Source organism: Coenobita brevimanus, chromosome 8 (genome assembly GCF_032717465.1).
Source record: "Coenobita brevimanus isolate Jiangsu-jjx chromosome 8, ASM3271746v2, whole genome shotgun sequence".
In the NCBI taxonomy this organism is placed as follows: Eukaryota; Metazoa; Arthropoda; class Malacostraca; order Decapoda; family Coenobitidae; genus Coenobita; species Coenobita brevimanus.
Window position 1 is genome coordinate 35,167,250 of NC_136961.1, and position 22,121 is coordinate 35,189,370.

At 41.5% G+C, this 22,121-nt stretch overlaps 1 protein-coding gene across 1 annotated transcript in view; it reads right to left on the reverse strand.

Annotated features, from left to right (window-relative positions):
- The window catches only part of LOC145407473 (glutamate receptor-like), a 46,562-nt gene that overhangs the window by 17,543 nt on the left and 6,898 nt on the right, over window positions 1-22,121 (reverse strand). The window contains exon 2 of the mRNA XM_080278406.1: window positions 16,742-16,870. Coding sequence (XP_080134532.1) covers window positions 16,742-16,870 — 129 coding nt within the window. The remainder of the gene's footprint in view (window positions 1-16,741; window positions 16,871-22,121) is intronic.

Sequence of the window (22,121 nt, forward strand, 5' to 3'; positions counted from 1 at the left end):
GTAGGTGAGAATGAGAGGGCAAAGGAAGGCGTATGTATAGTTGTGAGTAAAAGATGGAAGAGGAGCATAAGACAGTATGGATCAGTTGGATCAAGGATTGTGTGGGTAAAGTTGAAAGTTGGAATACAAATGTGGGCGATTGTGTGTGTGTATGCGCCAACGCAAGATCGTGCTAGAAGAGTGAGAGAAGAGTTCTGGACAAATGTAGAAGTGTGCATGGAAAAATTTGGAAGGAATGATAGAGTGTTTTTGATTGGTGATATGAATGGTAAAGTTGGGAATGTGAAGGTGGATGGAATAGTTGATGAGTGGGGTGTGCCTGCTGAGATAGATGAGAATGGGAGTGCGTTAGTGGACATTTGTGCTGGGAGGGGGTTGGTGATAGCCAATACCCTCTTCAGGCATAAAATGATCCACAGGTATACATGGCGAGTGGTGAGAAGGGTGGGTTGTGAATTGAGTGAAAGGAAGGCAATGATTGATTATGTGTGTGTGGATGAAAGGATGCGAAGATGTATATTGGATGCAAGAGTTTATAGAGGTTGGGGGAGTGGACTTTCTGACCACTACTTGGTGGTGGCCAGAGTTAAAGTTCAAGAAAGATGGAGTAATAGAAGAAGGGAAAGACGAGAGGAAGGAGTGGTTGCAAGGAGAGTGGAAAGGTTACAAGAGGATGAGAAAAAGGCAGAGTATAAGAGAGAAGTGGAGGAACGATTGGGCAAATATGAGTTGGAGCAGATGGGGGACGTGGAAGGTGTGTGTAGAATATTTACAGAAGAAATATGTGCAGCATGTGATGTGGTGTGTGGAAGGAAGAGAAGACGGAGGGGGGTGCAAGGAACAGCGTGGTGGACTGAAGAGGTGAAACAGGCTGTGGCACAAAAGAAGAAAGCATACAATGAATGGATGAGAAATAGGGGCGTGGAAGAAGTTGAGAGGCGGAAGAGAGAGTTATATGTAGAAAGAAAGAGAGAGGTGAAAAGATTAGTAAGAGAGAGTAAGAAGAGAGTGGATGAGGAATTTGGAAGGAATTTGAGTGTAAAGTGGAGGGACTGTAAGAAAATGTTCTGGAAAGAGGTGAAAAGAGTAAGACAGGGTGGAAGTGAAGTTAGCAGGGGAGTGAAAGATAAAAAAGGTAGATTACTAGTGGAGGAGGGAGAAAAAGTGAGCAGATGGAGAGAACACTTTAAGGAATTGTTGAACGTGGAGGATGGAAGTAATGCGAGTATAAGTGGCTGGGGAATGGCTGGAAGAAGGAGGGAGGTGAGAAGACAGGAAGAAATCAGTAGGATAGAAGTTGTGGAATCAATGAAGAAAGTTAAATCAGGGAAAGCCCCAGGAATTGATGGAGTGTGTGGTGAAATGCTGAAGCATGGGGGAGAGATAGTAGTAGAATGGATGTGGAAGATGTGCAGATTGGCCTGGGAGGAAGGTAGAGTCCCGGAGGATTGGAAGTCAGGTATAATTATTCCCTTGTACAAAGGAAAAGGGGAAAAAGAAGTGTGTGGTAATCATAGGGGCATTTGTCTTCTTAGTATAATAGGAAAAGTGTATGGTAGGATACTTATTGACAGAGTTAGAGAAAGAACAGAGAAATTAGTTGGAGAAGAACAGGGAGGCTTTAGGAAGGGAAGAGGCTGTGTAGATCAGATATTCATTCTCAGATCTTTAGTGGAAAAGCTTCTAGAGAAGGGAAAGAAGTTGTATGTGGCGTTCATGGATTTGGAGAAAGCATATGACAGGGTGGATAGACTAGGATTGTGGAAAGTGTTAAGAATATATGGAATAGATGGGAAGTTGTTGAATGCTGTGAAGAGTATGTACGATGGTGCGAAGGCTGCAGTGCGTGTGGATGGTGAACTAAGTGAATTTTTCTCTTTGAAAGTTGGGTTGAAACAGGGATGTGTCATGTCTCCATGGTTGTTCAATCTGTACATGGATGGGGTAATAAAAGAGGTACAAGGTAGGGTAGTGGATGTTGGAGTGGCCCTGGTGAGAGAGGATAGTGTTTGGAAACTCCCTGTACTGTTGTTTGCAGATGATACCGTGTTGTTGAGTGAAGACGAAGGGGAGCTGCAAGGCTTGGTGGAGGAGTTTGAGAGAGTGTGTAGGAAACGGAATCTAAAGGTGAATGTAGGGAAGAGTAAAGTGATGGTGTTTGAGAGAGGTGAAGTCAGTGAATGTACAGCGAGGTTGGATGGTGAGGAATTGGAAAATGTGAGTACGTTTAAGTACTTGGGTAGTGTGATGAGTAAGGATGGAGGTTTGGAGGGTGAAGTGCTTGAAAGGGTACAGCAGGGAAGAAAGGTTGCTGGTTCTTTGAAAGCAGTGATAAGAAACAGGGAAGTGAGCATGGAAGTGAAAAAGTTACTACATGACAGTATTGTGATACCAACTCTAACGTACGGAAGTGAAGCTTGGACGTTGTTGGAAGGACACTAGTCAAGAGTGAGAGCCGTGGAAATGAGTTATTTAAGAGGAGCCTGTGGAGTCACATGGAGAGACAGGCTGACGAATGAGGATATAAAGGAGCGTTGTGGTGTTGATGTGGATGTGATAGGAAGCGTTATGAGGAACACACTGAGGTGGTTTGGCCATGTGGAGAGGATGGAGGGTCAAAGACTGACGAAGAGAGTGTATGTGAGTGAGGTGGAGGGGGAAAGAGGGAGGGGGAGGCCGAGGATGAGGTGGAGAGATGGGGTGGAGAGGTATATGAGAGAGGGGGGTGTGAGTTGGGAGCAGGGGAGTGAAATGGCGGGGGACAGGGCGACTTGGAGGCGATTTGTTTGTGGCCACCCCAAACGGGATTGAGGCGTCTGGCAATAGATAGACAGATAGATAGTCAGTCATTAAGTGTGCCACAGCCTGATTCTTTGTTTGATGAAGTAACTACTAACATTGATGCTGTGGGAAGCGGATGGAAAGGTGAAGGGTGGAGTCATGAGCGTAGGAGTGAACAGGGTTAGATGTACAGCTTAGAAGGTCGTTGATGAATAGAAGTAATCAAGATGGTGATAGGACAGAGCCCTGAGAAACACCACTTTTGACAGATCTAAGCGAAGACTGGTGGCTGTATACAACAGCAACTACAGAATGACCAGAATGGCAGCTAGAGATGAAGGCACAGATAGAAGGATAGACACCATAAGGGGGCAGTTTGGAAATTAAAATTTTTTGTCATATTTGATCCATACTCGATTGAGAGCCTTTGAGCTGTCATGTGTAATGGCAGAGCTTTTTTCAAAGTCCCGAAAAGAGGATGATCAGGAGTCTGAGAGGAAGGTAAGGAGATCGCCAGTGAAGCATCCCTTGCAGAACCCATACTGAGCATCGGCAAGAAGCTCATGATGAGAAAGGTGCGTAAAATTATTCTTGATAAGAATAAGATTTTAATACTTTAAAATATAGGATATTAAAGCAATTGAGCGATAGTTAGAAAGCTTGGAATGGTCATCCTTCTTTGAGACAGGCTGAATGAGAGCAATCATCCAGCAAAAAGGAAAGTTACAAGTTGACAAAGGCAAAAGGTTTTACTTAGGCGGGATGTATGCACTGGACAGTTCTTGAGGACAACAGGAGGGACCCCATCAATTCTATATCCCTTGTTAGTATTGAGTCCAGCGATGGCAGAAAACACATCGAATGAAGAAACATTAATGTCAGCCATGATGAAGTCAGATGGGGGAAGGAATGGAGGAACAGCACAGAACTCATCTCAGGCGAATTCAAAGAGAAAGACTAAGCAAAGAATTTTGCTTTATCAGTAGAAGAAACGACCACAGACTTATCACAGCAGAAAAGAAGAGGGAAGGATGATGAACTAAAGTTGTTAGGAAGGTATTTTGCAAGGTGCCAGAAGGAACAAAAAGAATTTGAGATCGGGCAGAGCAAAGGATGGACATAGTAAGATTCTGGGCAGAAACATAAAAGAGATGAGATTTAGGAGTGGGTTGGCTCCTGTATCTCTTCTTGTGGTCAGCAATGGAACAAGTTTGATTAAACCATTTTTTTTTTTTTGCATCAGTCACAGGACAAGAGAAAAGAACGTAAGCTTCCATGCACAAGAGAATAACCTCTGTAATAAACACTGCACACTAAGATGGCTCACAGCCAAAGAAGCAATAATCATTCCAGGAAAAATCAAAGAAGCACTGTCTGAGGGTCTCCCAATTAGCAGCCCCAAAGTGCCTAGTCGCTGTTTCTTGGGAGAGTCCACGGTCCTTACTGAAGTGATGGGACAGCTTAAGGTGATAACGTTGTGATCAGAGGAGCCCAACAGAGAGAAAAGATTAACAGCAGAAGCAGAAGCATTAGTTGTAAGGAAGAGGTCAGATATGCTGGAACTCTCTCCAAGGCAGTCAGGGATAAGGATAGGGTGCTGTATAAGCTGCTCTAGGTCATTAACCCCGCCAAGCAAATTCTTCTCAGCCCGATTACCTTCCCTAAGTAATTTTTTCGGCCTTTTTATTTAGTTCATTATTATCGTCAGTTCAGGTGTTTCTGAGCTCGAACTCTTCATCATCCTTGTCTTTTTGTAATTTACACCTCTTGGGTGGGTGTGAGGGCAACGATAAGTCGCCAGCACCGTGGGAGGTAGACGGGTTTGAATCCGCCTTTGAAGGGCTACAAACGAGAACTGAAGTACTAAATATGCGATAAGTGGCAACTGGGATGTGGCAGGGCTTGGCAGCAGCTCTAATGGTGAAGATGAGAGGTGTCAAACTGGTGGCCCACGGGCCACATGTGGCCCTCGATGAGGAAAAAAGTGGTCTGCAATGACTTAAGAAAAAATGACAAATAACAAATGGAAATCCTCATAAAATCTGCCATATGTTAAAAAATATTCATTGATATATTGATTGATAAATATACCAATTGGATACTTTAATGGTGAACATATATGTCACCATATATTTATTTAAATATTATCAATAATTTGAAGCAGAAGCCAATGGCACTACAAGGGTGAGATTAGTACTGAACTTCTATGAACCTTTGATCAGGCATCAGCTTTGCCGTATTATATATTATTATTATACCATTATTATTTTCATCCAACAAGTTTCCAATTTCATATTGCAAATTTCAAATTTGCATGCACTTTAAAGTAATAATGTTTAGTACAGTGTGCAAGCATAGTTGAATGATCTGATGGAAATCTAGAAACAGTATTTCCTATTTTGATAATTTGGACGAAGTGCAAAACGTAAACACTCAGGTCTTTGCTCCCTGGGACACTCGTACCACAATCTTGACGCTTGTTCTACCTGCATTATCCTATTGTTTCTACATTTATTTGAGGTCAGTGATTATTGTAGCTTATAATGAATGAGAATAAAAGTTGTTAGAGACAGTACTCACCAGTTGAAATTTATAATAAAGGGTGTTGAAAATCTTGACAAAATTACATGTAAATAGTGGTGCCAAACACAACCTTGCCTGACTGCAGTTAGTTTAATGCTGTTAAATACAGTTATTTTATTGCTGTTAAGTACAGCAGTTATTTTAATGCTGTTAAATACAGTTATTTTATTGCTGTTAAGTACAGCAGTTATTTTAATGCTGTTAAATACAGTTATTTTATTGCTGTTAAGTACTGACTCGTTTCTGACATTAGTGGCGGTGCACAAACAAAGTCTAATGGAATGGCGCAAGTTTTCAAGTTATGCCCTCTGAAAATCCGTGATCTTCCATTTGTCCTTTCAGGGCTACTCAAGGTCAAAGGTCATGCTGCCAAATGAAAGCTCATATGCGACTTCCTATATCTTGGAAGTAGCAAATATCTTTATCTCCGAGTTTCAAGTTACAGACCCCTGAATATCCGTGACTCCGAGTCTGAGCTTTGAAAGTCATTTACGGACATGGGTCAAGGTATCAATTAAAAAGCCATATGAGTTTTCCATATGTTGATAATAGTAAATATATCTCTATTTTCAACCAGTTTCAAGCTATAGCCCCTGTATATCCGTGACTTTGAGTATGAACTTTCAAGGTCATTCAAGGTCAAAGGTCTTGGTGCCAAATGAAAGCCCATATTACGAGTTCCTGTATATTCATAATAGTAAATATCTGTATCTTTAACCGTTGTCAAGTTATAGCCCTTGGAAAACCATTGACCTTGATTTTGGCCTTTCAGATTCACTCAGTTACCTCCAAAATGTAATTACTTTCTTTTGGGGCCATTGCCCACATATTCTGATAGTTTCATGTAATTTCACTCAGGCATTTTTCCGCAATGTTGCTAACAAACAATGAAACAAGCAAACCTGACCAAAAAGAATACCTTGCCAGACTCCATCAAGGCAAGGTAATTAGATCGTCAGGTAGACTTGGCCCTCAGTAGATCAACAGAACTGAAGTAGACCCCTGGGAAGGACTGAGTTTTACACTACTGGCGTAGCTGGAGACTCAACGTTCCCACAGAAATCACGGACGCTTCCTCGTGCTTGAAATTATGGCACAGAGACCCATCGCCTGATGAGGCGATCAGCATGGCAAGGGGTGGCCTGCCTATCTGAATGACTAAATATGCGGTATTTGGCAACTGCTGTGTGGCAGGGCTTGGCAACAACTCTGATGATGTAGAGGGAAACTTAACGTTCCCATGGAAACCACTGATGCTTCCTCATGGTTGAAATGATGGTGCCGAGACCCATCGCTTAATATAAGGCAATCAGCGCAGCCAAAGGTGGCTTGCATATCACCTCATATGAGGCAGTGAGTGCGGAGGGGGTTAAGAATAGAAAAGTTGTAGGCTTATTCACCAGGTAGATCAGTGGAAGGAGAGGAGAGCCAAAGATTGTGGTGAACACTGAAATCATCTAGGATGGGGATTCCAGAAAAGGGAGAAATTAATTGGATTTGCATCATCCTAGAAGCAAGATAGTCCAAGTATTTTTCATAGTCAGTAGAATTAGGAGATAAGTAAATAGCACTGATATATTTAATCAAAGAATGACAGGATAGCCGAAGCCAGAGATTAGAGAATTCAGAAGATTCAAATTCAGGAACATTAGAGGAAAATGTGATATGGGATGCAGGTTTGAAAGATACATCTTCAGGTTTTGGTTTCATGTCAATATGACGAATTTGAAAGGAGTTATGGCGAAAAAACGGTTTTTACCCATCCCCATTTTTTTTTTTATATATATATATCTTTTGGGCCAACAGCCTGGACTTGGGCCCAATTTGGCCCACAAGTGAATCAGGTGATCAGGTCATAGTCCATCATCCCTGTAATTTTAGTCAAAATCGCACCAGTAGTTTTCGCATAAAGTTGTCAAGCCTTTCGCACGTGGTTAAGTTAATGAGTTTTGTGGGACATGACACACCGGCTTTTCTCCCCTCCCCCCTGCCTGCCGCTCGCTCCAAAGGTGTGTATTCTCAGCTTATTTTCACCACCCAAACATATGTACTTTGTCACAAAACCCACATATTCCTATTCGTCGATGTTTATTCTACATGATAAGAAAAAAAAAAAAAACGCACAAAAACACACACTATATGTACGTAGGGCCATGTGAATAAACATTCAAGAGCATACATCTCACTTCTCAACATCATAAGTCGAATGATTACTAATCAATCTCTACATGTTATACAATCATTGGAAAGAGAATTTTATTAGCTTTCGAATGCCGGAGGTCCCAGTTTGATACGAGGTATGGTGTTTGAGTAATAAGCAAAAATGTAAAACCCATTTCCGACAGACAACAGATTTTTTTTTTTTTCGGGAAGCTCTAGAAAAAGACTTCTCGCCACTGTTATGCTTTTAGTTTATCATCAAATGGAGAATTTAACTGGCTTTCATTTGAGTCCATAACGATGATCCTAGGCCTCATAGTTTTCGAAAATAAAGGAAAAAAACTACAGTGTACCAACTCCATGTCATGACCGTAGGGCAGTTTCCTGCCTTCCTCTAAGCTACTGCATGTATTTCACCAATTCTTTGTACACTAGATATGCACACTACATTCACATGATTCACTGTCACTATTATTATAGCTGAATACTCACATTTGCTGCAGGGTAGAAGAGTGTAGTTGATTAGAAACAGTAGCACAATCTTCGTTGGGCCAACGGCTGATAATGACCAAGATTGCTTCACAAACACCAAATTTCCCATTGCAAACACCAAATCTAATCACAACAGTGCCCAGACACTATACACAAGCATTACTAGTATAGTGAAATATGTTGCACAGCAGGGACGGGGGTAAGGGTGGAAATTTAAAGGGAAAGAACCGTGCAGTACCTTCCCCACTCACAGCTCATTTGGTACTGAATAACCTGTCCGCTCTCTTGCTGGTATCAGGACCCACAGTTGCCAACTCATTACTTTTGACGAAGAGCAGGGAAGCTATGATGCCTCCAAAAATGATGCCGGTCAGCCAACAACTTTTCCTCTGATGGAAGTTTTTATGCTTTAATGACATCAAAAGCATCAATGAGTATAGTCGCAGCCACACCCATATGACGACAAACACGTCATCATGCGTGGAGGGGTTAACAAACAGACTGAAAGACAGGCAGACAAAACAGAAACTGAGTGAAAACAATACCTGTCCCTGAGCCCTTCTGGGGCAGGGACAAGTAAATATATTTTGGCAGGTGAAAAGCTTTGTTTATAACTACTGTGATGCAATTCTAAATTGCTTTCTCTTGGGTACAGCTGTAGAAGTGTAACAGTATTTACAAAACCTTATGCATACACTTCATACACAAGCTGAAAGTTATTATTTTATCTAAACCCTAGGTTTTCATTTGTGTAGCACTGTTGGCCACTGTTATAAGTGTTCACCTTTGCATCACATTGAGACCTAGTGTTTCCTACTTCGGCAAAGTTTTTTTTTTTTTTTTCTGCATGTCGTAAAAGGCGACTAAAAGGGGAGGGGGGTGAGGGGACTAGGGACCCCCTCCTCTGTTTTTTAGTTCCTAAAAAGAGGCAGGCCAGAGAAAGGGATGGGGGATTGAGTTATCCCAGTACCCTGAAGATTGGGTCTATGAATGTGAATGGATGTAGTATGATGGAGGCTAAAAGGGAGGAGATTGGGAGAATGTTTGTGAGAAGATAGTTGGATGTGTTAGCTTTGAGTGAAACGAAGATGAAAGGGAAGGGTGAGTCTATGGTTGGAAGTGTGACTGGAAGATTGTCTGGTGTTGATAGAGGAAGGGCAAGAGAAGGTGTGGCCTGGTTAGTGAGTCCAGAAGTACAGCAGTGTGTGACTGAATGGAAGGAGGTGTCATCAAGACTGATGTGGGTGAAAGCGAAATTTGAACGGGAGTTGTGGGTGTTTGTGAGTGCATATGGGCCTGGTAGTGAAAGGGATGAAGAAGAGAGGGAGTCTTTCTGGAATGATGTTGATGAGTGTCTGCAGAGTTTTGGAGCGAATGTGAATGTGGTAATGATGGGAGATCTGAATGCTAAAGTGGGAAATGTAGCAGTTGAAGACGTAGTTGGTATCCATGGTATGCCTGGAAGAAATGAAAATGGGGAACGAATGATAGGGATGTGTGTTGAGCAAGAGATGGTGATTGGAAATACGCTGTTTGAGAAGAAAGATTTTTATAAGTAAACATGGGTGAGACAGGAGGGTGGAAAGGTTGTTGATAGAGCTTTGATGGACTATGTGCTTGTGTCTAGGATTGTAATAGGAAGATTGTTGGATGTGAGACTTCTGAGAGGGGAGGGTGGAGGTATGTCTGACCACTACCAGGTGGAGGGAAAGTTAAGAGTAGATATGAGATGGGTGAGAGCTAGGAGGGTTAGATGTGGCAGGGAGGTTTTGAAAGTGAGTGAGTTGGATAAAAGAGAGAAAATGATAGAGTATCCGGAGAAATTGAAAGATGAGTGGAACGCAGTGAAAGATCAGGAAAATGGCAGTGTGGAAGAGGAATGGCAGTTGTATAAGAGTGCTGTGGTGGGGCATGCAGAAGAGGTGTGTGGTGTGAGACGTGTGGGTGGTGGTGTAAGAAAAGGAAGTGAATGGTGGTGCGAGGAAGTAAGTATGGCTGTGGCAGAGAAGAGACGTGCATATGAAGTGTGGCTGCAGAGGAAGGATGAGGTGTCATATGAGAGGTATAAGGAAAGGAGGAATAGGGCGAGAAGAGCTGTGCGTCATGCTAAAGTGGCAGCAGATGAGAGGTGGGGTAGGCGGCTGACTGAGAATTTTGAACAGAATAAGAAAATGTTTTTGAAAGAGGTGAAAAGGATGCGAAAGGGAGAGTCGGGGAAGGAAGAGCGAATAAAAGCAGAGGATGAAAGGATGTTAATTGAGATGGTCACTACTCCTCTGAACTGTCTGCTTGCATTCCTCCACCTCTACGACGGGCGCGTAGCACCCGTCTGGCAGCAAACTCTCATCCCTTTTCTGTCCAACTCTCCAATGCAAGAGTTAACCGTTACTCCCAGTCTTTCATTTATGCAACAGGTCAACTCTGGAACTGTCTCCCTCTGTCTGTATTTCCTGCTGCCTATGATCTCCAGTCTTTCAAACGCAGTGTGTCCAGGCATCTCAAAATGATCGGATCTTGAATTTGTCTCTCTATTGTATTTTGTTTTTCTCTTGGAGGGAACTGTTACTGAGGGCTCATGGCCTTTGGTTCCTTCTTCCTCGCTTAAAAAAAAAGAAAAAAGGAAGAGATGGGCAGAGTATTTTGAAAGATTGTTAAATGTAGAGGAGGAAAGGGTGGCTGAGATTGTGGCAGATAGAAGGGTGCAAGGAATTAATGTGTTGGGAGAGTTGAATGATTCTTTAATCACGAAGGAGGAAGTGGAGAAGGCAGTAAAGGAGATGAAAACAGGGAAAGCTGCAGGTATGGATGGGTGTGCTGTTGAATGCCTGAAGGGTGGTGGAGTGAGTAAGATTGTTGAATGTGTGCTTTGTGAAAGGTGTGGTGCCAATTGACTGGGCAAGTGCTTGTGTGGTCCTGTTGTATAAAGGCAAGGGTGATAAGTATGAATGTACTAGCTTTAGGGGTATAAGTCTATTGAGTGTTGTAGGTAAGGTGTATGGTAGAGTGTTAATTAAGAGAGTTAGAGAGGGTACAGGGGGAGTAATTGGTGATGAGCAGTGTGGCTTTAGGAGAGGGAGGGGATGCGTGGATCAGGTGTTTGCTGTGAGACAAGTGTGTGAAAAGTATTTAGCGAAAGGCAAGGATGTGTTTTGGGCATACATGGATTTAGAGAAAGCGTATGACAGAATTGATAAGGAGGCTTTGTGGACTGTTTTAAGATTGTATGGACTTGATGGTAGGTAACTAAAAGGGGTGAAAAGTTTTTATCTAAGTAGTAGAGCGTGTGTAAGAGTTTGAAATGCTGTGAGTGATTGGTTTCCCGTGAGAGTTGGGCTGCAACAGGGATGTGTGATGTCGCCTTGGTTGTTTAACATTTACTTGGATGGTGTTGTAAGAGAGGTGAATGCAAGTGTTTTAGGTGGAGGTCTGAGTCTGGTGAATGTCGATGGTGGAGAGAGGAATTTTAAGCAGCTGCTGTTTGCAGATGATACTGCACTGGTGGCTGATTCAGAGGAGAGATTGAGACAGTTGGTAAAGGGGTTTGGAAGGGTGTGTGAAAGGAGGAAATTGAAAGTAACTGAGAATAATAGTAAAGTGATGAAGTGTGAGATTGAGACAGTTGGTAAAGGGGTTTGGAAGGGTGTGTGAAAGGAGGAAATTGAAAGTAACTGAGAATAATAGTAAAGTGATGAAGTGTGCGAGGTTGGTAGATGGTAGGGGGATGAATATAGTTTTGAATGGTGAGTTGCTTGAGGAGGTGGAGTGTTTTAAATATTTAGGGTCGCATGTTGCTATGGATGGAAGAATAGATGCAGAAGTGAAGTTTAGAATAAATGAAGTAGGAAAGGTGCTGGGAGGAATGAAAAAAGTGTTTAGATGTCGTTCGCTTAGAATGGATGTAAAGAGAAGGCTGTATGAGGGTGCTGTGGTACCGACTGCATTATGTGGGGTGAAACATGGAATATGGGTGTAGCAGAGAGGAAAAGTTTGAATGTAATGGAGATGAGGTGTCTGAGGAGTATGTGTGGAGTGACGCGTATGGATCGAGTGCGAAATGGTGAAGTGCGAAGGAGAACTGGAGTTGTTCGGGAGATGGCTGGTAGAGTTGAGCAGAGGGTGTTGCGATGGTCTGGGCATATGGAGAGAATGGATAATGAGCGATTGGTGAAAAAGATAACTAGATCTGATGTGAGAGGTGTAAGGCTGAGAGGGAGACCACGAATAGGATGGATGGACAGTGTGAAGAGAGCGCTGGATGCGAGAGGGATGTCTGTTGAGCAAGGAAGAGTGGCTGTGCGTGACAGAAATAAATGGAGAGAAATTGTGAATGAATAAATGATGACGCAGCCCTGAGGGGATATTCTCCCGCATTTGGTCTGAACAGCTACTCAGGTCAGGTGCGAGTAAGGGGATGGGTATATTATGATGTGGCAGGGGTAAACCAGCTCTGCTGTCGGGCCGTGCTGCGGATGTCACTGATTGCACTGCGCAGTTGACCCATGTGTGGTGTGGTGCAGTGAGGATCTGTCTCTTCTCCCCTTTGGGGCTAAGATGCGAACGACTGTGTTTGAATGGATGAGTAAATGGGGAGTGTGTCGTCCTGTCTCGGCTACCTCCCTTTCCTTGGAGGAAGCAGCCTAGGTATATAGATAGATAGATGGTAAATGGAAAACAAAAATAACTTTTACTGCTTATCCATAAACACTTTTAAAATATGTAAGAGTAAAAAATAGTCTGATTTAGTGTACGTGTGTGTGTTTTTTTTTTACAGTAATCCACTGCTTACATTCTTAAAACAAAAAAACAATATTCCAAAGGTCACCCACTAAAAAGTCATCTAGGTCTTCCACCCTAGCACATTTTACAGGATCTCCATCACTGGCAGGAAGCTGCGCAAAGCATGCCACTTTTTCACATTTGCAGGTTCGTAGGCAACCTTTTTTTCCACCATGGTAAAGTTATACTTCAAGTATACCTGGTTTTGCCGATTGTTTCACTGGTACAGCTTCGAGGGAACCATTTACATCTCCACCAAACTCCTTGGGGTTTGGAAGTTTTGGGACACCAAATATATGGGTTGATATACAGATTTATATCTGGTAAATTGCTCCTAACACATGAAGTTTGAATGAGTGGTCTGCTGGCGGCAACCTTAAGCCAGCTTGGGAAGAGAATGTACCCTTAGTTTGTTTAGACTTTTGAACTGCTCTCTTCCATACAATTTCACAAAAAAAAAAAAAAAAAAATGCTTTGCATCTGTAGTAAAATTTTCAACAAACTGATTTTCAACTTTGTATGGTTCTTCACTAGAGTTAAAAAGTCATGACAAGACTCCAGAGCAAGTTTGCTTGCCATTTTTCTCTTGTCTAAAGGGATATCTGATATATAAAAAGCAGAAATCCTATCAGAAAGTTTTATGATACATCAAACTGTTTAGGGACTTCGTATGCGGGTATGAGCTGAAGATTTTTTTTTTTTTTTCAACCGAATATTCTTAAAGTTTAGCCTTGAAGCATAGTACAGTATATACAAAGATGCATGACATCCGTATCAGTAGCATGAACAATGGCCTTTTTGCTGCCACCCTCGGACACATCATAATTGGTGTGTGCAGTCAGCCTTCTGTAAGCCTCCTCATGATTTTCAGAACTCAAACTGTTAATAACACTGACATCTTGTTTGGTAAGTTTAACTGTTTTCCCAGAGTCCTGTTTCATGCCCCATAGTACCGTTTCAATACCCTGAGAGAGATTACAATGGTTAGATGTCCAGCAATTGCTCAGGTAATTCAAAAGATGGCCTTTGTTCTTTATGTTGGAACAAAGCTGTTCTCAGTCAGGGATTTGTAGGTCGGCAACTGGAGTATACTCTTTGCTCTTAGTTTGTGATTTTTCCCGTCTATGTTTCTTCTTTTAGGGAAGGTTTGTCATCTACATCATAACGATCTCCAACTACATGTATCGCAGTACAGGTTTCCCGTTTCTCCTTGAGCATCTTCGGCAAACACAACTGGGCTAAATCTTTGAAAGTTGCAGTATGTAATGTTTGATTCCTCTGAACAAATGCCATCATATCTATTATATACAAAGTATTCAATGTATTTTCTGGTAAAGACTCTTGGTTCCAGGCAACATTAGTCTCTGGTAGCTGACTTTTCTCCTTTTTTCATCCCAGAACCACTAGGCATGTCATTGCCACTCTCAAACATTGTTGGTGGATAATCCATCCATTCATAATGAATGGCTTCCAGCTTTCTTTTTCCATCTGCATAAAGTACATAGACCTTAGAATATGACTCTCATCTGAATGTATTTGTCTTGTTTTATCCTCCTTTGAGAACTTTTTTGCTTTTGGAGAAGAAGGGTGCTAACTTTATCTACAGTTACATTTTCCTTGCTGTGCCCTCCTTACAGCTTCCATCCCTCATTCACCTGCCTCAGTGATTTCCTTGGAGTTTTCCTTTTGTCCTGAAGCAATGATTAATAAGTTGGACCCTTCACTATTATTATAAGGATTTATATAATCAGTACTGCACACCATACTGCCAGTGGTATAATGTCTCTTTTCACCTGTTTTGTGGAATTGTCGTGGTGACCTCCTGATATATCCTTTTTTGTATGACCTATTTCTTTCACTTGTTCTGATATCTGTGTGAGAAATTTGGAAATTTTTATTTATTTCTTCACTGTAGTTTCATTTTAAGTTACTCCTTAGAATATAGCTGACTTATCTTATCCAGTTCCATGTCACTTCAAACACCATTAAACATAGCTTTAATCCTATGTACTTTGAAATTTCCAACTAGAAATCCTTAAAAAATGTCCGGTGCAGAGGTCTGGAAGGATTTCATTTCATCTAAATATATTGGAATGTAATTTGCTTATTTATCATGTCCAGATGAAACACTGTCCAGTATGGAACCATTTGTTCTACTATGCTAATATGTTGTGACCAACTTCTCATCCTTTCAGCAGCTATATAGGTACATTATATCTCAATCATATCTTGATACATGTGCTTGATACATATGCTTTTGTGCATTCACTACATCATGCACAGTCATCCATTCACAGACCTGGAATAAGGAGCTTATAACATTCTCCACAATTATTATAAATAGTAAGATAACAACAATATGGGCACCGGATTCAAAATATTGGCCTCAAAATATGTACTTATTTTGTGTAACATCCCTACTTGTTTTAGGACATTTTGCAAGAGGAAACGCAGAGGGGACCTCACTAATTATAAGCCCCAGGACACGTATTTTATGAATGTGGACCCAGAAAAAGTATTATTAGATCATATTAAATCCATTTCTAGGCCCTTTTGGCCATTTTGGCTCCCAATTTGGTAGGAGGATACTAAGAAGGGTTTGTTATCAGTCGCCTCAGACAGCTTAGTTTCAGTAAGGCGGCGAGGGTAAGGTTTAGAGGAAGATAGGTGGTGTTCAAACGAGAGAAAATGAGAATAAAGGCCGCAAATGTTACAAAAATGAATAAGAAGTGAATAAGACAGTGGTTCCAAGCATCTCTCTTGGCCGTCACAGGAAAAAAGGCGGATGATGGGGGCTTTTATGGTACCTCCCTCTCCTCCCCCCTTGGGGACTCTGAGGATGGGTGTTGAGATGCCGTTTTTATTTTTAAATTAATAAAAGAACTGTACAGTGTAATGTGCATGTAGTTTAGTGTTAACAGTTGGAGCAAACTGTATAACCGAGTATGCTGGCCTACTCTCTGTGTTACTGAAACAATGAAAACGTTCAGCATATGGAGATGATCAGAAGCTAGTCCCGATTTGATGAAACGGAAACCCCAGCTTTTTTTATCGTTAGCAGATGATACTGTGTTGTAAAGTGAACACTGTGTTGTTTGCATATGATATTGTGTTGCTAAATGAAGACGAAGGGGAGCTGCAAGGCTTGGTGGATGAGTTTAGTAGAGTGTGTATGAAACGGAATCTAAATGTGAATGTAGGGAAGAGTAAAGTTATGGTCTTCGAGGTGAAGTCAGTGAATGTACAGTGAGGTTGGATGATGAGGAAATGGAAAGTGTGAGTACTTTTGAGTACCTGGGTAGTGTGATAAGTAAGGATGGAAGTTTGGAGGGTGAAGTGCTTGAAAGGGCACAACAAGGAAGAAAGGTTGCTGGTTTCCACAAATGCAAAAAAGCAAATTTACGTCAACTTTGTCACAAATGCAAATCGACAAACGAAATCACACTTTGACAATTGAGGACTCTGCGGTTTGCAGAAGTGATTGTGAAAGTGCCCAGTCCTGCTTCATTGGTTCTGCCAACAGATGACTTTATTCATAAAAAAACTGTGGTAGCTGCAATGGTGGTTCTTGTGGTGTGGTGGTGATGGTGGTAGCTGTAAAGATGGAGGTGGCAATAACTGTGGTGTTGGTGCTTGTGCTGCTGGTGATGGTAGCTGTGATGATGATGGTGATGCTGGTAGCTGTAATTGTGATGGTGGTTGTCATGATGGCAGCTATGATAAAAATAGTGGTGGTGGTAACTGTGGTGGTGGTGGTGGTGACTGTTCAGAAACGGCTCTCATTTGGTCAAGTACTCTGTGGTCCTGTCTTGCCACACGGCACTTGCTCCAAAGTGAAGCAAGGTTCAAAAGCAGTTCTCATTTAGAAAAGTCCGAGTGGCCTGGGAGGGTGTACCTGGTAACTTCAAAAATCTCTCAAAATGTCTTCATAGTTTTAATGCTCACTTACTTTGCAAACTTGTGAGGGAAGAGTTGTGTTGGGTGTTGGAGAACCAAGCCTTTGCCAGGTGTCCAGGTGGCTACTCGCAGCAGCTGAGACTCTGGCTCACTAAACGGCACCATCGAGTATATGCTGGCACTGTTCAGGGTACACTGTTTATTAGAAGGTATAACGAAATCAGTTACAGATGCCATTGCGTGGCATCTGTAACTGCTGATGGAAAAATAAAGCTGGAAGTGATTCATTATGGATGGATGGATTATCCACCAACATTGTTTGAGAGAGGTAATGACATGCCTAGTGGTTCTGCAATGAGAAAAGGACAAAAGTCAGACTTTTCAATTCCACTTCTAGCAGAGGCTGATGTTACCTGAAACCAAGAGTCTTTACCAGAAAACACAGTGAATATTTTGTACGTCATAGCTATGATGGCATTTGTTCAGAGGAATCAAACATTATATGCTACAACTTTCAAAGATTTAGCCTAGATGTATTTGTCGAAGATAGTCAAGGAGATAACCGAAAACTGTAGGCTAATCTAATCTGATACATGTAGTTGGAGATCGTTATGAAGTAGATGACAAATCTTCCCTAAAACGAGAAGAGACACAGACGGAAAAATCACAGACTAAGAGCAAAGAGTATATTCCAGTTGATGACCTACAAATCCCTGACTGGGAACAATTTTGTTCTAACATAAAAAACAAAGGCCATCTTTTGAATTACCTGAGCAATTGCTGGTCATCTAACCATTGTAATCTCCCTCAGGGTATTGAAACGGTACTATGGGGTATGAAACAGGACAATGGGAAAAACAGTTAAACTTACCAAACAAGGTGTCAGTGTTATTAACAGTTTGAGTTGTGAAAATCATGAGGAGGCTTACAGAAGGCTGACTGCACACATCAGTTATGGTGTATCTGAGGGTGGCTGCAAAAGGGCCATTGTTCATGCAACTCATACGGATGCCATGCTTCTTTGTATACATGTATACTATGTTTCAAGACTAAACTTAGAAAAAATTTCGGTTGGAAAAGAAAAAATCTTCAGCTCATAACTGCATACGAAATCCCTAAACAGCTTTCAGTTTAGTTTGATGTATCATAAAACATTCTGATAGGGTTTCTGTTAACTATATGCCAGCCAGACATTCAGAAAAGGGAAAACTGGCACGCAGACTTGCTCTGGGGTCCTGTCATGACTTTTTAACTCTTCGGCCGATTAATGAAGAGCCATACAAAGTTGACAATCAGTTTGTTGAAAATTTTACTTCAGATGCAAAACATTTTGTTTGTTTGTGTGTGTGTGTGTGTGTGAAACTGTATGGAAGAGAACAGTTCAAAAGTCTGAACAAACTGAGTGCCCACATTTTTGGTACACTATCTTCTGTGCGTGACGGAAATAAATAGAGAGAAATTGTGAATGAATAAATGATGAACCAGCCCTGAGGGGATATTCTCCCTCATTTGGTCTGATCAGCTAATCAGGTCAGGTGTGGGTAAGGGGATGGGTCTATTATGATATGGCAAGAGTAAACCAGCTCTGCTGTCGGGCCCTGCTTTGGATGTCACTGATTGCACTGCGCAGTTGACCCTCGGGCAGTGTGGTGTGGTAAGGATCTGTCCCTTCTCCCCTTTGGGGCTAAGATGCGAATGTGTTTGAGTGGATGAGTAAATTGGGAGTGTGTCGTCCTGTCTCGGCTACCTCCCTTTCCTTGGGGAAAGCAGCCTAGGTGTATAGATAGATAGTCTTCCAAAGCTGACTTATGTTTGCCACCAACAAACTATTCATTCAACCTTCATGTGTTACAAGCAATTAACCAGATATATATACCTGTAAATCAACCCATATATCTGTCCCAGAACTTCCAAACCCCAAGGAATTTGGTGGAGAAGTTGTAAATGGTGTCCTCGAAGCTGTATCAGTCAAACAATCAGCAAAATCAGGTATACCTGAAGTACAACCTTGCCGTGGTGGCAAAAAAGGTTGCATACGAAATTCTATCTACCTATCTATTATCAGACTCTTTAATCCCGTAAGGGGTGAACGCAAACAAATTGCAAATGTGAAAAATGTGACATTTCTTGCACAGTTTCCTGCCACTGTCCTGGAGAACCTGTAAAATGTGCTAGGGTAGAAAGCCCAAATGACTTTTTAGTGGATGATCTTTGGAATATTGTTTTTTATTTTGTTTAGAATGTAGGCAGTGGATTACTTAAAACTGTAAGAAAACACTAAAGCAGACTATTTTTTAGTCTTAGATTTTTTTATACTTGTTCATGGATATGCAGCAGATGTTATTTTAGTATTCCATTTATATATGAAAATTAAAATAAAAAGATAAAACTTTGCTTAAGTCTGAAACACTAGGCCTCAATGTGATGCAAAGGTGAACATTTATAACGGTGTCCAACACAGTGTAAAGCTAATGAAAACTTGGGGTTTAGATAAAATAATAACTTGCAGCTTGTGCATGAAGTGTATGCATAAGGTTTTGTAAATACTGCAACAATTATACAACTGCGCCCAAGAGAAAACAATTTAGAATTGCATTGCAGTAGTTATAAAAGAAGATTTTCACCTGCCAGAATACATTTACTCGTTCCCCTCCCTGGAAGGGCTCGGGGATAGGTATTGTTTTCACTCAGTTTGTCTGTTTGTCTGTCTGTCTGTTAACAACTTTACGCGACAACTACTGGTGCGATTATGACTAAAATTACAGGGATGATGATTATAACCTTCTGATCACCTGATTAAATTGTGGGCCAAATTGGGCCAAGGCCCAGGTTGATGTAAAAAAAAAAAGGGGGGGGATGTAAAAATCGTTTTTTCGCCATAACTCCTTTCAAATTCATCATATCGACATGAAACAAAAACCTAAAGATGCATCTTTCAAATCTGCATCCTATAACACATTTTCCTCTCATGTTCCTGAATTTGAATCTTCTGAATTCTCTAATCTCTGGCTTTGGCCATCCTGTCATTCTGTGACTATGTCAGGAATGTTTACTTATCCCCTAATTCTATTGACTACGAAAAATTCTTTGACTCTCTTACTTCTAAGATGGAGCAAACCCAATTAATTTATCCTTTTTTTGGAATCCTCATTCTAGATGATTTCAATGTTCACCACAATCTTTGGCTCTCCTCTCCTTCCACTGATCCACCTGGTGAATTAGCCTACAACTTCTCTGTCCTTAATCACCGCTGTGCTCTTCACCTCATATGAGGTGATATGCAGTCCACCCCTGGTTGCACTGACTGTCTCGGCGCCAAAGCCATCGCAACCATTCAACCATGAGGAAGTGTCAATGTTTTCTATGGGAACGTTAAGTTTCCCTCTACACCATCAGAGTGTTGCCAAGCCCTGCCAACCGCAGTTGCCAAATACCGCATATTTAGTCATTTAGATATGCAGCACCTCTGGACATGCTGATCGCCTCCTATCAGGCCTGATATCAGACGATGGATCTCTGTGTCATGATTTCAAGCACGAGGAAGCGTCAGTGATTTGCATGAGAATGTTCAGTCTCCATCTACATCATCAGAGCTTCTGCCAAACCTTGGCACACCGCAGTTGCCAAGTACTGCATATTTAGTAATTCAGTTCTCGTTTGTAGCCCAGCAAAGACGGATTCACGCCCGTGTACCTACCACGGTGCTGACGATTTATCACCGCCCTCACACCCACCCAAGAGGCGTAAATAACAAAAAGACAAGGGTGATGAAGAGTTCGAGCTCAGAAACACCTGATCTGACGACAAAAAATGAACTAAATAATTAATTAAAAAGTCCGAAAAATTGACCGAGGGTACGTAATCGGGCTGAGAAGAAAACATTTTCCACAAGTCTGAATGTTGACAAAAAGTCCATGCCTAACCTGAACTAGTGTAAAGTCACTGCGGTGAATAAGTGATTAGCATTGCTGGCTGCAAAACTGTCAGCCCAATATTGTTAGGGTTCGAATCATGGTGTGGGCACCTGATGTCACTCAACTCAGGAGTCTATTCACCTTTTTTTGGTTAATAGGTTACATGAGTAGATAGGGTAGCACCTAGGGAAGATAAATGAGGTAACGTGGATGATCCAGCAGCTTTGTATCCTAGTGTATTGGGTGAATAACCCGACAAAGGCCCAAAGCAAGAATACAAGCTCCTCATGGTGTCTGTCCCAACCACTATCTAACCTCAACCCTAACCTAACTGCATAGTTTGGTGTATATAGGATCAAGTTCTTAAAGCTGACTGTCATGACCCTTGTCTTATTACTTAAAAAAAATAGTTGCTTTGTGTGGCTCAGTTCTACTTAGTTTGGTCCCTACTGATTCAAAATTATTTGAGTTATACTGTTTACAGACAAACAGACTAATACACACACACACACACACATACACACACACACACACACACACACACACACACACACACACACACACACACACACACACACACACACACACACACAGATACTATGCCCTGCACGTGGAAGTAATAATGGGACAGACGAAAAAAGCTGATGTTTGGATTCTCAGCCCTCATTCCCCACATTTAGATCCACAGTAGTTGTCTTAGTACAGTAACATTCATATATTTTAAGAACATTCCAATCAATATATGTGCAGCATAAGCTTGAGTCAATACAGTATGTACGAAATTATAATACCTGAAAAAAAAAAAAGTGAGTGGATGGTAAATCATTAATTTGTGCCGTATTAATCATTTAACTACAAAAGGCCTCGGACAATGTGAAGAATAAACAATATAAGGTGATCTTATTAAGGTATTTAGTATATATTCTTTAATACAGACGAGAATTTTAAGTAGTTTAAAATATACGTCAGTGGATGTTTCAACATGGAATTTAAAAGGTGCAAATGATGAGGTGAAAGAGAGATTGTCCAGGTGCTTGAGAGTGCAAAAGTGGACATACTGTTTTTGGATAAAATGATACTAAATACGGAGGTGAGAGTGCGTGGAAGTGGGCGTATGGATGGGGTGTATGTGCAGGAGTAGGTATATAAGAATGACAGGTCAAAAGAGGGTGTATGTATTGTTGTGTGCAAGAGATAGAAGGAGAAAATAAGACAGTATGAATCAGTTGGTTAAGGATTGTGTGGGTAAGATTAAAAGTAGGAATACAAACGTTGGCGATTGTGTGTGTATATGCGCCAACGGAAGACCGTGCGAGCAGAGTGAAAGAAGAGTTCTAGGCAAATGTTGAGGTCTGAATGGAAAAGTTTGAGAGGAATGAGCTAGTGTATGAGAGATATGAATGGAAAAGTAGGGAATGTGAAGGTGAATGGAGAAGTTGGTGATTGAGGTGTACCAGCAGAAATGGTTGAGAATGACAGTGCTCTAGTGGACATTTGTGTGGGAAGAGGTTGGTAATA